Genomic DNA, 27,016 nt, shown 5'->3' with positions numbered 1-27,016 from the left:
TATGGTATAACTTTCTTGAGAAAATACAGCAGTAATCACTTTTTATCCCTAGGTGCCATAGCTACCCTTGAATGCTTTCATCTTAAAAGAAACCAATTCCTTATTTTTTTTCTCTACGACGCATGGTACACAACTTAGTACAGTTCTTCCACTCTATCGTTTTAGTGGTATTACTTTTGATTATTACATTTGTGCTACTCTAATTTCAGAGTTCGCAGAGCGCACGTGCACAGAGAATGGCACCTGGTGGACGCACCCTGTCCACAACACCACCTGGACAAACTACAACTCCTGTGTCATACCCAGCTCAAAGACCGGAACTCAACCTACGGTAGGTGTAGTTCTGATTCGTTTAGCACCTGTGACTTTATACGTGATGAAGCTTGAATATAGATTTGGAATATTTCAAATTTTTTTTATTATGGCATTCTGAAAAAAAAACCTAGAATGTAACGTTTCAGATTATATTTAGGAAATGATCGTAAAATTTAATTTTTGTTAAAATCTGAACGTGAAATATCTCATGGTTATAAGGTGAAGTGTTTTCATAACCTTATGACAATCAAAATACATTTCAGTTGTGATACAGAAATCAAATGAGGGAAAAATAAACTTAATAAAAATTGAATCTCTAGTCTTCTTGTAGGTTTTACATCTGAAAATGTCATTACGTGGTTTGTGTTACTATACATGGCTGCTATACAGAAAATATTGCATCTGGTAAAGTAGAAGATCTCCGTCTCTACTCAGCTCTTATGGGTACCTGGCTTTAGTTGAGGAAAGTAAAGACTGTTGAGTTGTGTGATCAGCTCTAATGGGTACCTGGCTTTAGTTGGGGAAAGTAACGACTGTTGAGTTGTATGATCAGCTCTAATGGGTACCTGGCTTTAGTTTGAGGAAAGTAAAGACTGTTGAGTTGTGTGATCAGCTCTAATGGGTACCTGGCTTTAGTTGAGGAAAGTAAAGACTGTTGAGTTGTGTGGTCAGCTCTGTGTCTGATATACAAAATAATTCTAAGAACAGGTGGTTTATTTTGGGATAAAAGCTTGATGGAAGCAGTATTTCAATTTTTCTGCTTTTCTTTTGCAAGTACACAATTACAAAGATAGACTGGTTAAAACAAGGTACTAAGTTTGTATGTTCTTGTTTCAGATTGAGGCTCACAATCTGGTGCTGTTGTATACTGTAGGATACAGCGTATCGCTGGCGTCTTTAATTGTAGCTGTGGTCATTATGTTATATTGGAGGTAGGTGTATGGTCATTATGTTGCGCAGGGGAGATAAAGTAAGTAAAGTTTCCCTTTCCAACCTGACGGTCTATGGGGCAAGTGAAGTAGAGTTCACTTGTTTCTGTGACCTCAGCATATGAAGAGATAGTGTTGTCAGCACTATGCCCAGCCGCCTTTACTTTCCCTAACGTGAGTTAGGTACCCATCAGAGTTGGGTGGACTCAGGGACGGTCTACTGACTTGAACCCAGAGTCCAGCTCTCTACCGCTAGACCACTCCGTCCGCAGGGGAGGAGAGTGGTCATTATGTTGTACTGGAGGTAGTGGAGGAGAGTGGTCATTGAGTTACGTTTGAGGCAAGGGGTTGGCAGTGGTCATTATGTTAAATTTGAGGTAGGGGTTGGCGGTGGTCATTGAATGCCTTAACCCTACACCATTAATCAAAAAGTCTATTCTGTATTTTTGACTTCATATATTTAAACCTGGATGTTTTAACCTAAAATCAATACAACCTGTACGTTTTTTTAACTAACCCTTAAACCCTGCATATTTTAACCTTCACCGTCATCTTTGTTCCCCCCCCCCCCCCCATGTTATCTACTTGCAGACGACTCCACTGTAAGAGCAACACCCTGCACATCAACCTCTTCATGGCATTCATCCTCAGGGCCTCCATGTCCTTCATGAAGGACCGCCTCTTTGTTGGGGGTCTGGGGCTGCCTCAGGACGTCCGGCGGGGGGAGGAGGGGAAGCTCATATTCCTCGAGGAGGGACCGGTAAGAGAGTACTGACCTGCTCACTTTCAAGTTCATATGAGTAACCTGGCTATTTTTAGCCGTCTTTTTTTTTTCTTTTTTTTTCTTTTTTTTTCATGGGGTAGAATTTAATTTTAGGAAGTATTTAGTAAGAAAATATCTGAAACATTGGCACAATTGTCCATTGAAGTATTGGCACCGTTTCGTACTGGAACATTGACGCGCTTTTATTTCGAAGCATCACTGTTTTTTTTTTATTAGAGTCCTGGGACACTGCTTCAGTGTGAACCAGATTTAGGGCCACAATGAAACCTTGACTGTGTCTAGACATCCAAAGTACAAGGATCACTCACTACTTAAAATAAAATCTAATTACTCCGTAAAAAAAAGGCCTCTGAGAAAATGGCTTCATAGTTTTTAAGCTCTACCAAGATGATACAACTTCTTTACATTAGCAGTTTGATTTAAAAAAAACAACTTAATTAATTGTAATGAAAATAAACCGGGAGTGATCTCCCCTAAACTTTCTCGAATATTCTAATATAACACTACAGGGGATGGCAACTCGGGATATAGACTTCTAGACATGATTTTTAATCCATTTTAAATACCACATTTCTTAAAATAGAATACGAGAAAAATGGCCCGTTGAGGAAGGATACACCGGGCGCTAGGTTGATAGTGCTGTCTCTTTTCTCTAAACTAAAACCAACCCCCCCCCCCCCACACACCACCCCCACCCCACCCCACCCCCCACACACCACCCCCCACCCCCACCCCCCACCCCCCACACACACCACCCCCTCCACACACCGCCCCCCCCCACACACCACCCCCCCCCCCACCCCTCCACCCCCCCCCCCCCCCCCCCAAAAAAAAAACATGCCTACCGTCCCATTCAACGAAATATAATTATATACTTTTTCCAGTGTCCGCCCCTTCCCCGAAAATTCTACCCCCGCCCCCGAAAATTTCAAGTACCCCCACCCCTCTCTGGGGAGGAAAAAGTCTAAACTAAAACCACCCCACCCCCCACACACACCACCCCCCCCCCCCCAAAAAAAAAACATGTCTACCGTCCCATTCAACGAAATATAATTATATACTTTTTCCAGTGTCCGCCCCCCTCCCCGAGGGGGGGGGGGCTCAGACGTTCTTACGCGGGGGGTGGGGCTTCGCCCCTACCCGAAGAATTGTATGCAAGAAACTCTTCACGCAAACCATTAAGATTAGACAACATTTCCTTTTTATTCAATGTTAACGCGAAAATCAATGACGTCATATAACTTTGAGCACTCTCTGGGTTTGAGATTATTTTCTACTCTGTGCGCTAAATGTGTCGACGTCATACTTCGTTTTTCGAAATACTATGCATGTTTTTATTTTCTTTGTGTTTTCTCTAGAGCGTTCTTGTCAGATAGATAGATAGACAGACAGCGAAACTATTAGTATTAACGAGAAAAATGGCCCGTTGAGGAAGGATACACCGGGCGCTAGGTTGATAGTGCTGTCTCTTTTCTCTAAACTAAAACCAACCCACCCCCCACACACCACCCCCCACCCCACACACCACCCCCCACCCCCACCCCCCACACACACCACCCCCTCCACACACCGCCCCCCCCCCCACCCCTCCACCCCCCCCCCTCTCCACCCCCACCCCCCAAAAAAAACATGTCTACCGTCCAATTCAACGAAATATAATTATATACTTTTTCCAGTGTCCGCCCCCTCCCAGAAAATTCTACCCCCGCCCCCGAAAATTTCAATTACCCCCACCCCTCTCCGGGGAGGAAAAACTCTGAAAGAAACACTGAAACCAACCCACCCCCCACCCCCCACCCCCACACCCCCCCACCCCCCCACACACACCACCACCCCCCCCCCCCCACCCCTCCACACCCCCCCCCCCAAAAAAAAACATGTCTACCGTCCCATTCAACGAAATATAATTATATACTTTTTCCAGTGTCCGCCCCCTCCCAGAAAATTCTACCCCCCGCCCCCGAAAATTTCAAGTACCCCCACCCCTCTCCGGGGAGGAAAAAGTCTGAAAGAAACACTGAAACCAACCCCCCCCCCCCACCCCCCACCCCCCACACCACCCCCCCCCCGCCCCTCCACCCCCCCCCCCACACACACACACCACCCCCCCCCCCCCCCCCTCCACCCCCCCCCCCCCCCCCCCAAAAAAAACAACATGTCTACCGTCCCATTGCAAGAAAACCACTTTTAAGATTAGACACATTAATTAGGCGGTAATTTTATTATAGAGTATCGATGAGGAAATTTCTTTTGAGTTGGGGAGGGGGGGGGGGGCTCAGACGTTCTTACGCGGGGGTGGGGCTTCGCCCCTACCCGAAGAATTGTATGAAAGAAACTCTTCACGCAAACCACTTAGATTAGACCAAATTGCCTTTGTATTGAATATCGATAATCAATGACGTCATATCAATGTGTGCACTATCCGGCTTGAGATTATTTTCTACTCTGTGCGCTAAATGTGTTTTTCGAATTACTATGCATGTTTTTATTTTCCTTGTGTTTTCTCTAGAGCGTTCTTGTCAGACAGATAGATAGATAGATAGATAGATAGATAGAGAGACAGCGAAACTATTATTATAGATAATCTCGTAGAAAAAAGAAATGCACACCAAGTGAACGCTAAATAAAAAAGCGCATAATAGTGCGCAATATTATTAGTACTTTATAAATTTACATGCGTTTTTTGAGAAATCGGAAATAGCGTAAATAAGTACTTCCGGTCAACGGAAATTACTCAAAATTTGACAGAAGGTAGAGAATTAGCTTTTTTACTTACATATCAAATTTCAATTATCTATCTGAAATAGTACTCAAGTTATAGGCTTTTGAAAAATTCAAAGTAGAAAAAGTACCACTTCCGGTTATCGGAATTCGCTCAAAAGTTGATACGGATCTACGATGTTGATAAAATACTTATATATGAAATTTCATCAACCTAGCTGTAACGGTACTCAAGTAATCGTGTTTACACACGGACACATGGACACACAGACACACAGACACACACACACACAGACATACGGACAAGATTGCAAAATTATGTTTTTCCGTATCAGTGAGGTGTAAAACGTCGAGATTTGAAAAAATCTCGATTTTTTTTTTTTGCACGATTACAATACTTTCTCCATACTACGTATATACGAGAAAGTAAAAAGGCTTTATCGCTAATCTTAATCCTGAACCTCTACATTAAACTATTTATTTCTTTAACTTGTGTACGATTTTAATTTCTCGTATACAAAGTATTGAGGGAGGATTGTAATTGTGATGAGTAATGTACGAGTTTTTGAAAATTTTTACACGGTTAAACCTCCCTATTTTATTGTACACGGAATATAAAGGATCCATTTAATTGTGAAAAAAAAAATCTAATTTTGAAATATTTTTTTTTTACATTTTATCAGCAGCCGGAAAAAAGTATGTTTCTAATCCTGTTTTGTGTGTGTGTACGTGTGTGTATGAAAGTGTTGGTGTATATGTGTGTTTATATGTATGTTTGTGTGGGGGGGGGGGGGTAAACAAGATAACGTGAGTACCGTTTCAGTTAGGTTGACGAAATTTCATTTGGAGGTACTATAACAAATTTGTAGTTTTCTTTTTTTCTTTATGATATTATACTATTAATGCATTCATCATGACTTCCTACATTTTATATACATTAAGAAATTCTACATTCTTGTATACATCATTATATCCTACATGAATACATCATGATATTATGTATAAATTATGATATCCTTCATTATTGTATACATTATATTATACTTATTATGCATACATCATGTTAATATACATTTGTATATCATGATATCTTACATGGTATGTAAACATCATGATATCCTACTTTCTTGTATAAATATCAGCATGCCACTGTAATGACAGGCGGAAGTTTTCCAGAAAGACACTTGCCTGAATGGGACAAATGCCCGAAAGCCACTTGCCCATTCGGACAATTGTCCATTCGGGCAAGTGTCTTTCGGGCCTTTTGTCGTAAACCCCGATCCTAATATTCAGTCATCTATCTATATCTACATCTGATTATCTTCATACTTACATACTTATCTAAAGTCCACACCAGATCACATTCCCCACCACTCTCCTCCCCTCATACTTATCTAAAGTCCACACCAGACCACATTCCCCACACCTCTCCTCCCCTCATACTTATCTAAAGTCCACACCAGACCACATTCCCCACCCCTCTCCTCCCCTCATATTTATCTAAAGTCCACACCAGACCACATTCCCCACCACTCTCCTCCCCTCATACTTATCTAACGTCCACACCAGATCACATTCCCCACCCCTACCCTCCCCTCATACTTATCTAAAGTCCACACCAGATCACATTCCCCACCCCTCTCCTCCCCTCATACTTATCTAACGTCCACACCAGATCACATTCCCCACCCCTACCCTCCCCTCATACTTATCTAAAGTCCACACCAGATCACATTCCCCACCCCTACCCTCCCCTCATACTTATCTAAAGTCCACACCAGATCACATTCCCCACCCCTACCCTCCCCTCATACTTATCTAAAGTCCACACCAGATCACATTCCCCACCCCTACCCTCCCCTCATACTTATCTAACGTCCACACCAGATCACATTCCCCACCCCTACCCTCCCCTCATACTTATCTAAAGTCCACACCAGATCACATTCCCCACCCCTACCCTCCCCTCATACTTATCTAACGTCCACACCAGATCACATTCCCCACCCCTACCCTCCCCTCATACTTATCTAACGTCCACACCAGATCACATTCCCCACCCCTACCCTCCCCTCATACTTATCTAAAGTCCACACCAGATCACATTCCCCACCCCTACCCTCCCCTCATACTTATCTAACGTCCACACCAGACCACATTCCCCACCCCTACCCTCCCCTCATACTTATCTAACGTCCACACCAGATCACATTCCCCACCCCTACCCTCCCCTCATACTTATCTAAAGTCCACACCAGATCACATTCCCCACCCCTACCCTCCCCTCATACTTATCTAAAGTCCACACCAGATCACATTCCCCACCCCTACCCTCCCCTCATACTTATCTAAAGTCCACACCAGATCACATTCCCCACCCCTACCCTCCCCTCATACTTATCTAACGTCCACACCAGATCACATTCCCCACCACTCTCCTCCCCTCATACTTATCTAAAGTCCACACCAGATCACATTCCCCACCCCTACCCTCCCCTCATACTTATCTAACGTCCACACCAGATCACATTCCCCACCCCTACCCTCCCCTCATACTTATCTAACGTCCACACCAGATCACATTCCCCACCCCTACCCTCCCCTCATACTTATCTAAAGTCCACACCAGATCACATTCCCCACCCCTACCCTCCCCTCATACTTATCTAACGTCCACACCAGACCACATTCCCCACCACTACCCTCCCCTCATACTTATCTAACGTCCACACCAGATCACATTCCCCACCCCTACCCTCCCCTCATACTTATCTAAAGTCCACACCAGATCACATTCCCCACCCCTACCCTCCCCTCATACTTATCTAAAGTCCACACCAGATCACATTCCCCACCCCTACCCTCCCCTCATACTTATCTAAAGTCCACACCAGACAACATTCCCCACCCCTCTCCTCCCGTCCCCAGCACTGGGAGTGCCGGACTCTCTTCGTCCTCCTCATGTTCGCCATCTCAGCCAGCCAAACCTGGATGCTGATGGAGGGACTCTACCTGTACCTGCTTGTACACAAAACCATGGCAACAGAACGGCTTGGCGTCAAACCCTACATCGTCCTCGGATGGGGTGAGCCGTTAAAATTTGCTTCCGTCTTCTGATTTCATCGTCATCGCTATCACATACCGCAGCAAATAATTGTTTTCATCATCTTTTTTCATCGTCGGCTCCATCATATACCGCAGCAAATAATTGTTTTCATCTTCTTATTTTGGGGTCGGCATGGTCGAGTCGGTAAAGCTCATGGTTGCTAAACCGAAAAATCTCGAGTTCGAACCCTGGGGCAGATAAGGCTCGTTAGCTGGGGAATCAGCCATTCTTCTAGGAGAGACAATTCCAAAATCAAACAACTGCTGCCTTGTAGTATGTTCTTGGTTGGACAAAGGCTATGGAAGCAAATCCAAAAAGAAAAGCGGGCTGGAATCGGAGTCAATGGCCTCAATGGCGCATAACCAGTTGACACGTATCCTTAATTGTGTTAGAGGGGGATTATTTCCAACACTAAAATTAAGAACGAAGAAGAAGAAGAATCTTGTTATTTCATCGCATACTGCAGCAAATAATTGTTTTCATCTTATTTCATCGTCGGCTATATCACATACCGCAGCAAATAATTGTTCTCATCATCTTATTTCATCGTCATCTCCTTCACAACCGCAGCAAATAATTGTTCTCATCATCTTATTTCATCGTCATCTCCTTCACAACCGCAGCAAATAATTGTTTTCATCTTATTTCATCGTCATCGCTATCACATACCGCAGCAAATGTGGGGGCCATTTTGCGGATAATCATACCGTCAAAGCACTACTACGCGTAATAAGCTAAGGGATTTTGGGAATACGCCACGACAGATATACATTAATCAATCAATTTTTTCTGTCCTTCAACACTGCGCTGTAGAACGGTGTGATGGCGTACCGAGTGAACTTGTACTGGTAATAGTTTGTTTAAACTTCACGTGGTGGTGTAAATCCTGCGGGATGGTAGTATCAGACTCTACGTCAGAGTGGAGAATCTGCGTGGTATCATTAGCAAACTCTACGTCATAGTGGACAATCTGTCATGCATCATTATCAAACTCTACGTCATAGAGAAAAATTCTGCTATATATGATCATCAAAATTGACGTCATAGTTGAAAATTCTGCATGGTATCATTATCCAAAAGTACGTCATAGTTTCGATTCCGCGTGATATCATTAGTTTTGTAGCATATAAAGCACGGGTATTAAATTTTATTTTTTTGTGAAATTGTTGATACATTAGTCTATACACATGAGGATTTTGGTCAAAGAATGTAAAAAACTTGTATCAGCGTACATTTGAATCAGGCGGACTCTAACTTTTGAGTTTTGTTTATTACAGTTTTGCCGTGGACGTTTTTAATCCCATGGATTGTTATCAAGGCGGTCTTTGAAAACGAACTGTAAGTATGTTAAGTTTGATAGCCCAATACAACTACTGTATATTATTATAGATCAATAAACTGTGTGTAAGTTTGATAGATCAATAAATTGTGTGTAAGTTTGATAGATCATTACACTGTGTGTACGTTTGATAGATCAATACAATATATGTGTTTGATAGATCAATACCACTACTGTGTATTAGATCAATACACCGGATGTGATTTCAATAAATCAGTACACGTGTATTATTTACAAACAGAAGTTCGATTATAGATTACACTGATACACGTAATATACTAAAACAAAATGCCTGTTCTTGGTATAAATGTATTAAAATGTAAAAAAAAAATGTTATTAAATCATAGATGGACTTGAAATTAAGCTACTGCAAATAAAATGACTTTCCTTCTCTCGTAGGTGCTGGAATATGCAGTACAATGCCGGGTACTTTTGGGTGATGAAAGGTCCATGGACAGCCATCGTTGTTGTAAGTTACATATTGTGTTGGTCACTTAACTTAATTTCTTGTTTTTCTGTTGATTTGTTTGTGGTTGTAAGTTAGATCTTGTGTTCGTCACCACACATACTTTCTTGTTGGTATGTTGGTTCGTTTGTGGTCTGCTCAAATGTATTTTTATATTTTAATTGGTCATACAATTACAACAATGTAACTAACTCGTGCTTATGTTAATATACACAGTCAAAAAAGTACAACCGTTGAAGCAAAAATGTATTTGTATTGAAATTTAAACAAAGTAGGCCTACTTTTCCGAAATTTGAATATTTTGTCGAAATTAAAACAAACACATGAACTTTATTTATGTATATTAAACGATATAATATAACTAAGACAAGCATTTTATACGACAGTTTAATATAGCATTACAACAATTGCAACCTTTTACTTATGAATTAAGTTTTTTTCTTGTCTTGTTCATTTTACTTAACACACTCCTTTCTCTGGCTGTTCCAACAGAAGTATCTCCCCCCCCCACCCCTTGTAATGTACACAACAGTACTGACAACGAAGGAGTTTTTGTTTGTCAAACCAAATCTGATTTGTTGGTCATAAAATAATCAGATTTTCTTCTCAGGAAAAATAAAATCAGATTTAAAATATCTAATTATTTCCCATTTACAAAAAAATAAAAAAAACTTTGTCTAAGCACGTGAGCAAGGTCATGGTTACCAAAAGTTCAAGGTTATCCTAAAGTAATGTTAAGGCAAATGCTCTAGGCCAGGGGTCTCCAAACCTTTCAGCCCGAGGGCCGCATTAACTATCAAATATAAGTAAGGGGGGGGGGGGGGTCAGAGTTTCTTCCAGGCATCTTATTGGGGTGGCATTTTTCCGCAGCCACCTACAACAGACATTTTTTTCCGTGGACAAAAAGATCTCCGAGGGCCGGATAAGAGGACTTTGCGGGCCGTATTCGGCCCTCGGGCCGTAGTTTGGAGACCCTTGCTCTAGTCCAACAAAAGTGGCCCCCATCTCAAGGCTATCTGCAGCAAACATCACACAACATATCCATACAATTTGTACAGTGAAAACATGTGTTATCTCCCTCCCTAGTTTCAACCATTGCACTTTAATTTTGTTTCTTAAAAGATATCAGAATTTTTAATTTATTCATGTAGTAAGCTTATGAAATGTTAAAATAAATTGGCATTAAATTAGTTTTATGGGACTACTTTAGAGTAATAACAAATACACAGACAAACAATTAAAAAAACAATAAAGAGTGTCTTGTTAGACAAACACATCAACACCATTTATGCACCTATGGTATAGTTTATAATCGAAATTTTAATTTACATATAATTTTGCTTACAGCATAGTACGGAATTACACTATTCTAATAAGCTACCTTAGTTTCAGTACTTTAGCGAGTTACAATAGGAGGTTTATGGTTATTGATTTTGTAATTAAGGTTCGTGTGGAATGGGGGGGGGGGGAGGGAAGGATTGTTCAAACACAAAAATTCTAATGATTTTCTTTTCAACCCACCATGCAAGTTCATGATTTTGTCCCTGGCATAAGAAGGGATTGTGATTACTACCCTATGCACAAAACGCTAGCTGTTGAAAAATAAAACTGATTGGCAAGATATGATCAACTGCGCAGCAGTTTAAAATTTCCAACAAAACGAAATCAAAACAACTCCACCCAGTTAATTAAAATAGTTTTTTTCTACTAATGAGGCTTTGATTAAGATGGACGAGCTGTCGGCTGGGTAAAAATGTAATGAAAGAGAACCGGAAGTAAAGGGAGGCTAGACACTGGGACCGGTATTGGCGTGGTCGGGTCGTTTCTCCAGTGATGTCCCTGGTGGGTTCGACCTGTCAGACGTTCAAACTTTAGTCAACAGCCCAAGACGTTATTGGTCGTCGTCATTTACATTAGGATAATTAGTCAAATACCTTCCGTAAACAGACTTTAAAATAATGGGCTGTTTTGGTTTGACGTTAGGGTAATTAGTCAAATACCTTCCGTAAACAATCTTTAATATATTGGACTGTTTTGGTTAACACTAGGGTAATTTGTCAAATAACTTACTCCACGAGCAGTTCAAATATTGCGAGGTTACTGTTAACTTTAGATGTTTAGTCAAATAACTTCAGTCAACAGCAGTTAACATATTGCATTGTTGTTGCTGTTAACTTGCTATATATAGTAAAATAACCTCAGTCAATAAAAGTTACAAATATTGCATTGTTGTTGTTAACTTTAGATATTTAGTCAAATAACTTCAGTCAACAGCAGTTAAAATATTGCCTGGTTGTTGCTAACTTTAGATATTTAGTCAAATAACTTCATTCAACAGCAGTTAAAATATTGCATGGTTGTTGCTAACTTTAGATATTTAGTCAAAGAACTTCAGTCAACAGCAGTTAAATTAGTTAAAATATTCCATGGTTGTTGCTAACTTTAGATATTTAGTCAAATAACTCCAGTCAACAGCAGTTAAAATATTGCATGGTTGTTGTTAACTTTAGATATTTAGTCAAAGAACTTCAGTCAACAGCAGTTAAATTAGTTAAAATATTCCATGGTTGTTGCTAACTTTAGATATTTAGTCAAATAACTCCAGTCAACAACAGTTAAAATATTGCGCGGTTGTTGCTAACTTTAGATATTTAGTTGACCCTGCCGTGTTCCAACGACTGATCTCTGTATCTGTTTGCTCTAGGTATCAGTGCGGTCACTACTCTGTGGCCGGGCTAATAGTTCATTACCGCTCTAATCAATAACCCATGCTTGACACCTGATGAGCTTAACACCGTTTCTCTATGTCTCGGGAACTAGATCAAATGATACGACTTTTAATCCTAAAAATGGACGTGGAAAATGTCTTAAAGAATTCTTTAAAAGTCAACCCTTGTATGCACGCCTATGATATGTCTTTGTATTTCATTTTTATTACATTTCTTAATTAATAATTTAAATCTAAAAATGATATTCATATAAATGCTACGCCTTTGACGTTCGTGTAACTGTGCACACGTTGTTATTGTAGACGCCCATGTATTTCAATTACACTTGTTTTGATAATGCCACCAACTGTTGTCGCATACTACGACAAATAATTTATAAAATAATTAATCAAGTCAAATATATAACACCATTGCTTTCATAATTGTACAGGTGTCATTTTGTTTTGAAACAGCCATTATATTATACCACCCCACAAGTAATAATTAGTGCACCATTAATTAGAATACTGCTAACTGCTATAACTTAGCAATATACATACTTACATAACCGCTGCTAATCAAACAACTAAATGACGTAACCACCCACCATAAACCCGTACATTTGAGCGACAGAATCCATACAAACTAGAAACAAATTATTCCAGTCTAATGAAGAACTACCTAGTGAGAGCACGCGAATTAGGTAATTACTTTGTCTTTTTTTAGGTCAATTGTCTCTCTCTCCTCGACCCCATTCATGTTTTAGTTTTTCTTAAAATCGTCCTGCTTATCATTTCTTCATTTCTCTCTTTATACAATTCCTTTTCAATGCTATTCCAAATTCTCTTTTCAGCACAAATCAACTTGTTCTTCTTCATGGACATTATAGATGTTTCTAGTTGATGTTTTTGTAAATCCTCAATGTTGTTCCACTTTCTCTATTCACCACAGATCAACTTTTTCTTCTTCATGGACATCATACGAGTCCTGGTCACTCGTGTCCGCAACAACCAACGTCACGTGGGGAGGTCACAGTACAGGTATGTTAGGTCACAGTACAGGTATGTTAGGTCACTTGATGTAGGTCACTTTACTGGTATGTTAGGTCACCTTACAGGTATGTTAGGTCATTTAGGTCACAGTACAAGAATGTTAGGTCATTTCATGTAGGTCACAGTACAGGTATGTTAGGTCATTTCATGTAGGTCACACTACAGGTATGTTAGGTCACTTCATGTAGGTCACACTACAGGTATGTTAGGTCGCTTCATGTAGGTCACAGTACAGGTATGTTAGGTCGCTTCATGTAGGTCACAGTACAGGTATGTTAGGTCACTTCATGGAGGTCACAGTACAGGTATGTTAGGTCACTTCATGTAGGTCACAGTACCGGTATGTTAGGTCACAGTACAGGTATGTTAGGTAACAGTACAGGTATGTTAGGTCACTTCATGTAGGTCACACTACAGGTATGTTAGGTCGTTTCATGTAGGTCACAGTACAGGTATGTTAGGTCACTTCATGTAGGTCACAGTACAGGTATGTTAGGTCATTTCATGGAGGTGACAGCACAGGTATGTTAGGTCGTTTCATGTAGGTCACAGTACAGGTATGTTAGGTCATTTCATGTAGGTCACAGTACAGGTATGTTAGGTCACAGTACAGGTATGTTAGGTCATTTTATGTAGGTCACAGTACCGGTATGTTAGGTCACTTCATATAGGTCACACTACAGGTATGTTAGGTCACAGTACAGGTATGTTAGGTCACAGTACAGGTATGTTAGGTCACAGTACAGGTATGTTAGGTCACAGTACAGGTATGTTAGGTCACAGTAAAGGTATGTTAGGTCACAGTACAGGTATGTTAGGTCACAGTACAGGTATGTTAGGTCACTTCATGTAGGTCACAGTACAGGTATGTTAGGTCACTTCATGTAGGTCACTTTACTGGTATGTTAGGTCACAGTACAGGTATGTTAGGTCATTTAGGTCACAGTACAGGTATGTTAGGTCACAGTACAGGTATGTTAGGTCATTTAGGTCATAGTACAGGTATGTTAGGTCACAGTACAGGTATGTTAGGTAACAGTACAGGTATGTTAGGTCACAGTACAGGTATGTTAGGTCACAGTACAGGTATGTTAGGTCACTTCATGTAGGTCACTTTACTGGTATGTTAGGTCACAGTACAGGTATGTTAGGTCACAGTACAGGTATGTTAGGTCACTTAATGTAAGTCACAGTACAGGTATGTTAGGTCACTTCATGTAGGTCACAGTACAGGTATGTTAGGTCACTTCATGTAGGTCACTTTACTGGTATGTTAGGTCACAGTACAGGTATGTTAGGTCATTTAGGTCACAGTACAGGTATGTTAGGTCACAGTACAGGTATGTTAGGTCATTTAGGTCATAGTACAGGTATGTTAGGTCACAGTACAGGTATGTTAGGTAACAGTACAGGTATGTTAGGTCACAGTACAGGTATGTTAGGTCACAGTACAGGTATGTTAGGTCACTTCATGTATGTCACTTTACTGGTATGTTATGTCACAGTACAGGTATGTTAGGTCACAGTACAGGTATGTTAGGTCACTTAATGTAAGTCACAGTACAGGTATGTAAGGTCACTTCATGTAGGTCACAGTACAGGTATGTTAGGTCACAGTACAGGTATGTTAGGTCACTTCATGTAGGTCACAGTACCGGTATGTTAGGTCACAGTACAGGTATGTTAGGTCACAGTACAGGTATGTTAGGTCACTTCATGTAGGTCACACTACAGGTATGTTAGGTCACTTCATGTAGGTCACAGTACAGGTATGTTAGGTCACATCATGTAGGTCACAGTACAGGTAATTCATGTTGAACCCAATCATATGCTGTCTTAATGTGTATTGTTTGAGATTCATATAGATTCTTATTTTTATTACCCGAGTTTTATTCCAAGATTCTAGAAAACAATCTTTATGAGATGAAACATACAAAATGGTTAAACAAGCATATTTTGTTTACAAGCATTACTTTTTTTATTTCATTACTTTCGTCTGATTCATTCTTAGTTAAATAGTGACAACACCATTGGTCAGATAAATTTATATCTTTAGAGCTTAACATCTTTATTTCTAACTCATCTATCAGATTGCAACAAACACGTAACCATTTCCTGTTGATTCGACGTTTTACTATTTCTTGTTTCAAACAGAAAGTTTGGCAAATTTATCCTAGTGCTAATCCCACTTTTTGGGATAATGTACATCGTCTTGAACGTCGCCTTCCCGTCAGAGGTCTACACCAAAGACTACAACGTCATTTACCTGTACGTTGAGATGGGGTACAATTCCTTTCAGGTAAATTGTCAGACTTACTTGTATGTCGAGATGGGGTACAATTCCTTTCAGCTAAATTATCAAACTTACTTGTATGTCGAGATGTGGTACAATTCATTTCAGGTAAATTATCAGACATCTACCTGTATGTCGAGATGGGGTACAATTCCTTTCAGGTAAATTATCAGACAACTACCTGTATGTCGAGATGGGGTACAATTCCTTTCAGGTAAATTATCAGACACCTGTACGTCGAGATGGGGTACAATTCCTTTCAGGTAAATTATCAGACAACTACCTGTATGTCGAGATGGGGTACAATTCCTTTCAGGTAAATTATCAGACACCTGTACGTCGAGATGGGGTACAATTCCTTTCAGGTAAATTATCAGACTTACCTGTACGTCGAGATGGGGTACAATTCCTTTCAGGTAAATTATCAGACACCTGTATGTCGAGATGGGGTACAATTCCTTTCAGGTAAATTATCAGACTTACCTGTACGTCGAGATGGGGTACAATTCCTTTCAGGTAAATTATCAGACTTACCTGTACGTCGAGATGGGGTACAATTCCTTTCAGGTAATTTATCAGAATTCTACCTGTACGCCGAGATGGGGTACAATTTCTTTCAGGTAAATTATAAGACAACTACCTGTATGTCGAGATGGGATATAATTCCCATCTCAAACATGGAATAAAGTGTCATATTCAGCACTGGGTCGAATCTGTCTTAATTATCTTTCCATAATTACAGAGGCGTAGCGAGGGGGGGGGGGGCGGGCGGGGGAACATATGTCCCCGGGCGCCGACCTTAAGGGGCACCAAAATGGGTTGGAAAAATAAATTGAAAGCTTGAGGGGGGGGGGGGGTGCAAATCGAAAGTTTGTTCCCGGGCGCCGGGAAGAGTCGCTACGCCTCTGCATACTTATCTAAAGGTCACATCTTCCTTATTCCTAAATCCCGTTTATCTTAAAATTGAATTTCTTTTATTTGAGTGATGGGTTTTTAACTCAGTGAAATCTCCATTATTTCTGCACATTGTTTTTAGTTTTGCATGTGGATGGACATCATTTTTAAGACCGTAGTTTCGTCTCAGGGATTACTGATGAGATTAATACTTCCACAATACAACAGTTTTACACAACATGATAACGTGTTACACATTAGTAGAGGAATTGTGACACAACACCCTTTAGCTTTACTGAAAGGAAGACAACACCACCCCAAATAGACAGTTTTGAATGACGGGCTACCGTCATTTCTAGTGTAGACTTTTTCCCGGACTGATGATTGGAATGTCAATGAAAATCCGACTAAGGGCGCCATGGTAGTTTTCATCTTAGCGTGTTGAGCGGAGAAAATTGATTATTAAACAGGGCTGAAGGGTGTGGAGGGGTGTGGGCGTGGGGGAAAGGGCGGTCCTTAATTAAGTCGGATAAGTGCGAGGCGGACAAAATATTGAGACCCATTATCAGAGAATTTTGGCTTAGTTCATATAGGGCTCTGGCTTGGATTTTAAAAAATATTTTTAACCAGCGGAGTTGTAGAGTCGGTAATTGTAGGAGTCACAGATTTAGGCGTCATGAAATCGACGTTTAAATAAACGAGTAAACCTTGTCTTCAGGCTAATTAGCAGAGTGGCTAGTTTTAAAATAACGAAAACGTTAATTAGACTATAAGGCTAATCCGATATACAAACCAGTGTGCGGATTCTTCAACCGGTTTTATTGTCGCTTAGACATTATCGCCTTATATATAATTTATATTTTATATATAATAATATGACATCCTTTGTTAAACCGCATGTGTAGTGTTGGACGATTTAAATTTTGTTTTAGTAACATTAAAAATGATTATCTTTGTACTAGCTAAAAATTCAAGCAATAATTCAACTATTATAGCGTCAGTCGTCAAGTCTTGCTCTGGTCTATTTAATTAATTTTTGTTTTGTTTTTCAGGGATTTATTTTGGCGCTGCTCTTCTGCTTTTTAAACGAGGATGTGAGTTCATTATTTTTTATTAACTTAAAATTAGCTGAAACCAGCTAAATTAGTATTGTTGCTTAATAAATAATTTTCAATTAAAAAAATATAGAAAGATGAAAATGAATGTCATGTGAAAATACAAATGCTTTTACGTAGCTTGGAATTTTTTATTTTAAATAAAGTTTTGTTTCGTATGCAAATTGTAGCTTCAAAGTTTTTAAAAATCCCCGCAGGTACATACAGAGATGAGGCGATCCTGGCAGCAGCATCGGTCCCGACGGTACAACAGCACCGTCTTCAACAGGTCGCTGGCCCAGAGCTCATGCCACCGCGCCTCCCGCTCCCCCGGGCCAAACTCTCCCGTCATACAGCGAAACTCCGACAGCGGCGGCAGCCGGAAGAAGTACAACATCCGGGATGTGGAGAGACCCCGGCTGCAGCAGTCTCTCTCCGTGCAGTCCACCTACCTCTCTTCGTCGGCCGCGTACCACGACGCCGACGGCACCTGCCACAGGTATAAAGCCTGCGCCGTCGGGGAGGTCAACTCTACTGCAGCCTGCCGTAACGGCAGCAACAATAACGTCAGCGCCACCAGCTGTAAAGGTGTCGGGTCTTGTGGTGAGGTTTCCACAAGCGTGTCGTTGATGCGGCGCCCCATGTCCAACACGTGTGTCAGTAGTGTGTGTCCGAATAAAGTGTGTCCGAATAAAGTGTGTACTAGTAAAGTGTGTACCAGTAAAGTGTGCTCCAGTAAGATGTACTCAAGTAAAGTATGTTCAAGTAAAGTATGTTCAAGTAAAGTAGGCCAAAGTGCGCTCAGCCTTTAATGATGACGGGAGTATTAAAACTTAATTGCTTATCCTAATGTTTATGTCTATATAAAAACTTCTTTTTCAAATTTAGGTTTTAAAAATACATTTTAAGCTTTACAAATTGATCTTTTATGCTTAATACAAATGATACGAAGCTGCAAATAAATAATCCTAAATTAGCAAGAGTTGGTGGGTGATGTGAAAGTCTGCATAGAAGATCTCTATCTCTGTATCAAAGCACAACAAAACGTTGGTTTTACAACATATTGTAGGACTATTTCAAAGCACATCACCCGAAACGTATGAAAGCACTTAAATTTGTGCTATCTCAAATCATTATGGCTATTTCAGTATCAAAGCACATTGAAAAGTTGGTTTTACAACATATTGTAGGACTATTTCAAAGCACATCACCCGAAACGTATGAAAGCACTTAAATTTGTGCTATCTCAAATCATTATGGCTATTTCAGTATCAAAGCACATTGAAAAGTTGGTTTTACAACATATTGTAGGGCTTTTCTAAGCACATCACCGGGAACGTATGACAACACATCAATTTGTGCTATTTCAAAGTGAATCAGTATGGCTATTTCAAAGCACCTCAGCCCGACGGTGTCAAAGCACTTCATCACTACTTTGACAAAGCACCTCATCACTATTGTGTCAAACTACAGCATTATGAATGCGCCAGAAGGATCTTACAAACAATTGAAACCAGTGATCTTGAAAACAATGTCTAGTTAGCTGTTGAATACACGGCTTATATTTGTAAAAAAAAATCTTTGTGAATGTGTAACTGGTGATTTCATGTTTTTCAATTTATCTTTGTTTTCTTTCTCCTCTCAACTCGAATAACATTCCTTTTAAAACAAGCAAACAAACGTGTTTACGTTTTTTTTCCTGATGTTTTAGATCAAGCATTAACATGTCAATGCTGATTGTAAGATTTCTGGTAAGATCTAGTGAGGTAGGCATTAAATGTTGTATCGTTTTGACTGGCAAAGCAACATTTATGGACTCTAAACAATTACTTCTGTTTTAAACCATTTTTGAAAATATTAAATAATTTACCGTACATTTAAACAAATAAAGGTTACTGACGCCAGCCTAAACTTTCTCTCAAACATAAAGGTTACTGACGCAAACATTGCCAGCTAAAACTCTCCCTTTAAAAGATGAGCACTCAAGACAAAAGCAATACATCAAGCGTACATACATGTTCCTGCACTATTTAACTTGTGTTTGCACACAATGCTGCTCTCGGTACAGACATTTAAATATGTGTATTATGTAAAACAGACAAGGAAAATATCAAACATACCTGTTAAGCCCAGTTTTTTTTTAATGTGTTGGTTTTCATAATGAGAGTTTTTTTTTCTAGAAAAAAACTGATGAAACTTGTGAGTAGATTACATCACATACGTGAAGTACATCTTGGTAGTAAGAATCACGTACACCCCCCCCCCCCCACCCCCAATAAGTTAAGTTAGGATACCCAACAAAAATTAAATATTCATGAAAGGAACCTCAGTCAGTTTTCGATATTCAAAGTATCTTTAGCTTCTCTAAGACGTTGATTTCTTTCAGTTTTCTCCATGAAAATGTAAGAAACCCACAGTTACACAATCGAATTGTAAGAAACCCAGACTTGCTTACACAATCCAATTGTAAGAAACCCACAGTTGTTCTAATGCGTCACACAAGGCAATCCTGTTCAATTATTATCATTGTTTCTGAATTTTTCAAAAGCCTATAACTTGAGTACTATTTCAGATAGATAAATAAAATTTCACGTGTTAGTAACAGATCTAATTCTCTACCTTCTGTCAAAATTTGAGTAATTTCCGTTGAGCGGAAGTACTAATTTACGCTATTTCCGATTTCTCAAAAAACGCATGTAGATTTATAAAGTACTAATAATATTGCGCACTATTATGCACGTTTGGTTTTGGCGTTCGATTGGTGCGCAATTCTCTTTTCTATGAGATTCTATTCTATTTTTAAAAGTTTAAGTAATTAAAAATCATGTCTACATTCCAAGTTATATAGGAATATTCGAGAAAGTTTAGGGGAAATCACTCCCGGTTTATTTGTCTCAATTGCATTGGTTAATAGAGAAAGTCTTTCGCAATTGGTGTTCAGAGAGATGAATCCATTTACTGAATAAAACATTTTTTTCTTGAAATTTTGCCAGGGCCTCCTTAATTGTTGTACCTTTAGAAAAGTTCCTTGTTTTTTTCAGGGGCGAAGATTTCTTACCTCGTTCAACTTGTGGATATCCAGGCAAATAATTATCTATATTTTAATCACTATTTTAATATAGAACATCGGACTGGACTTGCGTATGGTGTTATTAAATCTAGAAAAAACTGATGAAACTTGTGAGTAGATTACATCACACACGTGAAGTACATCTTGGTAGTAAGAATCACGTGGTTCCCAGAAAGAACCGCAACGGAAAAAAGCGCAACGGAAAAAGCGCAAATCAAAAAGCGCAACGGAAAAAAGCGCACACGGAAAAAAGCGCAAAGAGAAAAAAGCGCACACAGAAAAAAGCGCAAAAAGAAAAAAGCGCAAACGGAAAAAAGCGCAAAGAGAAAAAGGCGCACACAGAAAAAAGCGCAAAGAGAAAAAAGCGCAAACAGAAAAAAAGCGCTTTTTTCTCTTTGCGCTTTTTTCCGTTTGCGCTTTTTTCTCTTTGCGCTTTTTTCTGTGTGCGCCTTTTTCTCTTTGCGCTTTTTTCCGTTTGCGCTTTTTTCTCTTTGCGCTTTTTTCTGTGTGCGCTTTTTTCTCTTTGCGCTTTTTTTCGTGTGCGCTTTTTTCCGTTGCGCTTTTTGATTTGAGCTTTTTTCCGTTGCGCTTTTTTCCGTTGCGGTTCTTTCCGGCCACCGAATCACGTACATCGTAGCTTATGCACATTCATACTAAATATAGTCGTAGTCATACCCCTAAACCTTGCACCTAAGCTCAAACTTGACAAAAGTCGCATTCAGAGCTTCTTTCAGGGAACTCTTTGGTGGGGGGGGGGGGGGGCGGGGGGCGGATCGACCGAAGAACGTCTACCGCACCCAAAAACGAAATAGAATTTATATAGACAATATTCTTTTATCAGTGTTCGCCCCCTCCCCGGAAAATTCAGCCCGCCACCCCAAAAGTTGATATAATACTTATATAAAACGGTACTCAATACTTCCTATATACTTTGTATACGATAAAGTAAAAAGCTGAATGATAAAAAACAAAGAATTGAATAGAAATTCAAATATCCAGTGAAAGATGTTTTTCATTTGATTAAAACTATCTAAAAATCTGGAGCAAGAGAAGCTTTCCTTAGGTTAGATTTATATTTCCACAAAATTTGAACAGGCAAGTGGTTGTGACAAAATAAGATGTGACAGGATCAGACTTTGGTCCCCAAATTCTGAAGTGACACTGCAGGCTTTATCACACACCTCTGTGGATTAAAGAAACTCAGGGGGTGCGGGGTGGGTAAAGAAAAACTTCCTTGGGTTGAAGAGAAGTTGATATTGAAACACATTATAATCCCTACAACAACGATCTGGACAGACGCCACACAGCCGTTTCCACTATACCTTCTTCTTACAAAACCCCTCACAATTTAAACAATACTATATATATATATATATATATATATATATATATATATATATCTTCTTAGTTGAATAGTCTTGTTACAAATGTAGTTATATTTGATAACTTGTCCTAACACACCATTTGTATAATGTACACAGCGAGTCAATACTCTCTTGAAAAGATCGCCACCTTTCATAAAAAAAAAACCCTCTAGTATGCCAATGGTCGGTCAAACTGTATTCAGGTTTGATCCTAACAGACTCAGCAAGTGTGACAGGCAATAACCTAGGCCAGGGGTCGGCAACCTTTTGAGATGGAAGAGCCAAAATTTGCAAATTACAAAATTTCCCAATTTATCAAAGAGCCACTCACATTTTTCTTTCAATATTATGATCTTTGATTAGGATTAGGTATATATAAATATATATATATATATATATATATATATATATATATATATATATATATATATATATATATATATATATATATAAAGAAATAAATGTGTGTGTGTGTCTGTTTGTCTTATATTCATTTCTACACCCATAGGCGTCGCAAGGCGGGGGCCGGGGGTGCGGACCGCACCAGGTGACACTATATAGGGGGTGACACCGAGACAAAAAAAATGCAGATATATAGAATAAATATTTTTTGCCAGTTCAATAAATGATTAACTAGAAATAAAAAGTATTTTAAGTACATATTTATCCCCAAAAGTTTGTGTGTTTTGGGGGGGGGGAGACAACATGAGTTGCCGTACCGGGTGACACCCGACCTAGCGACGCCACTGACTACACCTTTCATCCGATCGCCATGAAACTTAAGGAGGTTGTTGAGAGGTATCTGCAAAAAAAGGCAAATTCGGTTGGCTCCCCGGCAGGGCGCTATTCGATTCTTCTCTGTATACGGTATATAAAAATAAAAGTCGATTGCGGATTGACACCTGGAGTACCCGTGAGCACCATGGCGGCTACGTTCATTTTAAACAGCGCGATAGGGTATGGATACAATGGGTTGCTATAGTCGCTCACTAAGTCGAATCAGGCGCGTCCTCCGGCGTCTCTGCAGGGTGCAATTTGGCGCCCAGGCTATTCCGCGAGTACTACACGCCTATGTTAGTTTTAAGAAGCACCCTACAATAATGATAATGCGGCACACAAAATTCGACTTTCCGTTTTCGACACTTAAGCGGAGAGTGATTAACAGCGATATTACGGTAAGTGATTAATGTACACTCAAGGCTTTTATATAGCACGCCCAATAGCTTGCTGGGCGGTAGTGTAGTTAAACCGATAAATATGATCCAAGCCCAGGCATTGTTTACATTTAAATAACTCAATTTTAGAAAACAAGGAAGTATACTGAAATAGGGAGTAACTAAATATTTTAATAGAATAGCAAGTGTTTATTGGTTATATGTATTATTATATCGTTCTTTACCGAGTGTTGCAGACTAATATTTTTATGAGTTTTAAAAATAAAAAATATTTTTTAACATTTGTCCAAGGAGCTAAAGAGCCGCATCTTGACATCAAAGGAGCCGCATGCGGCTCGCGAGCCGCAGGTTGCCGACCCCTGACCTAGGCGCTAGGGTACATTTCGTGTCTCTAAATACGATCACAACAGGCTTCGTCTACAGCACTTGCCAAGCCTGAGAAATTTCCCATACACACTTGAGAATAATCACTACATAAACGTTTCATGTGTTTCATTTCTTGATCCAGTTCTTGCATTATGTCGAATATAATTACTACACAACCCAATACATGCTCCAGATAAGTTTTTAAACTTTGTAGCTACACGCTAAAAAAGAAAAACTTTGACAATGTTGTAGAAAGATAACTGCCATAATCTGATTACTTAATACCACGGTAATGAACTATAAATAATAATTATAATATTAAAATATGCATTGTCTTTGTTAATTGTTTATTTTAAAAGTAATTTTATATTTTTGATTATGACAAAAAAATTCTTACCTGTGTACTTTAAAAAATAATTTTTAAATTATATAATAAGAAGAATGGTCTTTTTGTCATGTTTTTTTGTATCGTTTCTTTGTTTGTTGACTAAGATTTACAAAGGGAGCAAACTACCTCAGTAATTAGGTCTGAGTCTTACATATTTACTTCCCTTGAAACAAATACAGAGAATATGCTTAAAAAACTGGTTCCAAAACGTTCCCAATGTTTGTTGCTAGAAAGCATATTTTTTTCATATTTTATATTTTATAACATTGAGGCAAGAAATAGTCAAAGAAATAATTATTAATAATATAATAGTAATTTAGAGAACACTTTTATTTTTAATTTGGATTAGTAGAGTCAGGGTGTTGTGGTGATTGGGGGTGTTATATGATTTAATATAAATACAATACTAAGCTATACACCATAGACCTCTATTGTGTATTATAATATGGAAAACAGTTGATCTGACTTTTATTGTTTTACTCTCTAGCCATTCCGGTTGACTTCAAGCAGAGGTTGAGGGCATTTTTTGAATACACTTGAATTGATAAAAATAATTCTATACTATGGATAAAATTATGGAATAAAACTATGGGATAAAACTATGGGGTAACTATGGTTAAAAACTATGGGATAAAACTATGTGATAAAACTATGGGGAAACTATGGTTAAAAACTATGGGATAAAACTATGGGATAAAACTATGGGGTTAATCTATGGGATATAACTAAGGGATAAAACTATGGGATAAAACTATGGGTGTTAATATATGGGATAAAATATGGGATAAAACTCAACTGTAGGAAAAAACATTGTGATAAAACTGCATAAAGTTACATAACTGATAATCAGCCATTATTTGTGTAAATTAATTCAACATTATTTAATAGAACAAATACTGACAAGAATATAGTCCAAATTAACATCTATACCGAACAAATATTGACACGATTTCGAATGCCAAACAGGCAGTGGCGCTCGTACAATCAACCTATTACTTAGCACATTGGCCTAAATCAGCAAAATTCCAAATTACAAAAAAAAAAAACACTAGAATAAAAATGAAAGTCCAAGATTTAAGAGAATTTAAAGCTAAGATTATTTTAACATGAAATATATAAAATATAGATTAACTAATACTAAAGTACATAAAGACTACATAACATCACGATGTAGACGAAAGGTTTTAAAGCCTACATAACATCACGATGTAGACGAAAGGTTTTAAAGCCTACATAACATCACGATGTAGACGAAAGGCTAAAGCCTACATAACATCACGATGTAGAAAAAGGTTTTAAAGCCTACATAACATCACGATGTAGACGAAAGGCTAAAGCCTACATAACATCACGATGTAGAAAAAGGTTTTAAAGCCTACATAACATCACGATGTAGACGAAAGGCTAAAGCCTACATAACAATCACGATGTAGAAAAAGGTTTTAAAGCCTACATAACATCACGATGTAGACGAAAGGTTAAAGCCTACATAACATCACGATGTAGACGGGCTAAAGACTACTTAATATGACGATGTAGACGAAAGAGCTAAAGCCTACATAACATCACGATGTAGACGAAAGAGCTAAAGCCTACATAACATCACGATGTAGACGAAAGAGCTAAAGCCTACATAACATCACGATGTAGACGAAAAGTTTTAAAGCCTACATAACATCACGATGTAGACGAAAGGTTTTAAAGCCTACATAACATCACGATGTAGACGAAAGAGCTAAAGCCTACATAACATCACGATGTAGACGAAATAGCTAAAGCTTACATAACATCACGATGTAGACGAAAGAGCTAAAGACTACATAACATCACGATGTAGACGAAAGGTTTTAAAGACTACATAACATCACGATGTAGACGAAAGGTTTTAAAGCCTACATAACATCACGATGTAGACGAAAAGTTTTAAAGCCTACATAACATCACGATGTAGACGAAAGGTTTTAAAGCCTACATAACATCACGATGTAGACGAAAGAGCTAAAGCCTACATAACATCACGATGTAGACGAAATAGCTAAAGCTTACATAACATCACGATGTAGACGAAAGAGCTAAAGACTACATAACATCACGATGTAGACGAAAGGTTTTAAAGACTACATAACATCACGATGTAGACGAAAGGTTTTAAAGCCTACATAACATCACGATGTAGACGAAAAGTTTTAAAGCCTACATAACATCACGATGTAGACGAAAGGTTTTAAAGCCTACATAACATCACGATGTAGACGAAAGGCTAAAGCCTACATAACATCAATATGTAGACGAAAGAGCTAAAGCCTACATAACATCACAATGTAGACGAAAGGGTAAAGCCTACATAACATCACGATGTAGACGAAAGAGCTAAAGATTACATAACATCACGATGTAGACGAAAGAGCTAAAGCCTACATAACATCACGATGTAGACGAAAGAGCTAAAGCCTACATAACATCACGATGTAGACGAAAGAGCTAAAGGCTTCATAACATCACGATGTAGACGAAAGGTTTTAAAGCCTACATAACATCACGATGTAGACGAAAGGCTAAAGCCTACATAACATCAATATGTAGACGAAAGAGCTAAAGCCTACATAACATCACGATGTAGACGAAAGGCTAAAGCCTACATAACATCACGATGTAGACGAAAGGCTAAAGCCTACATAACATCACGATGTAGACGAAAGGCTAAAGCCTACATAACATCACGATGTAGACAAAAGGCTAAAGCCTACATAACATCACGATGTAGACGGGCTAAAGACTACATAACATCACGAAGTAGACGAAAGGCTAAAGCCTACATAACATCACGATGTAGACGGGCTAAAGACTACATAACATCACGAAGTAGACGAAAGGCTAAAGCCTACATAACATCACGATGTAGACGGGCTTAAGACTACATAATATCACGATGTAGACGGGCTTAAGACTACA

At 39.0% G+C, this 27,016-nt stretch overlaps 1 protein-coding gene across 1 annotated transcript in view; it reads left to right on the top strand.

Annotated features, from left to right (window-relative positions):
- The window catches only part of LOC131935205 (parathyroid hormone/parathyroid hormone-related peptide receptor-like), a 47,017-nt gene extending 22,413 nt beyond the window's left edge, over positions 1 to 24,604 (top strand). The window contains exons 3-13 of the mRNA XM_059291579.1: positions 210 to 331; positions 1,153 to 1,247; positions 1,836 to 2,004; positions 7,678 to 7,834; positions 9,133 to 9,193; positions 9,594 to 9,663; positions 13,320 to 13,408; positions 15,575 to 15,719; positions 17,660 to 17,701; positions 17,920 to 18,283; positions 24,552 to 24,604. Coding sequence (XP_059147562.1) covers positions 210 to 331; positions 1,153 to 1,247; positions 1,836 to 2,004; positions 7,678 to 7,834; positions 9,133 to 9,193; positions 9,594 to 9,663; positions 13,320 to 13,408; positions 15,575 to 15,719; positions 17,660 to 17,701; positions 17,920 to 18,283; positions 24,552 to 24,604 — 1,367 coding nt within the window. The remainder of the gene's footprint in view (positions 1 to 209; positions 332 to 1,152; positions 1,248 to 1,835; positions 2,005 to 7,677; positions 7,835 to 9,132; positions 9,194 to 9,593; positions 9,664 to 13,319; positions 13,409 to 15,574; positions 15,720 to 17,659; positions 17,702 to 17,919; positions 18,284 to 24,551) is intronic.
- Positions 24,605 to 27,016: the final 2,412 nt, after the last annotated feature.

Source organism: Physella acuta, unplaced genomic scaffold, assembly GCF_028476545.2.
Source record: "Physella acuta isolate Inbredline_101_S28 unplaced genomic scaffold, ASM2847654v3 ptg000137l, whole genome shotgun sequence".
In the NCBI taxonomy this organism is placed as follows: domain Eukaryota; kingdom Metazoa; phylum Mollusca; class Gastropoda; family Physidae; genus Physella; species Physella acuta.
This window is presented reverse-complemented; position numbering and strand designations above follow the sequence as displayed.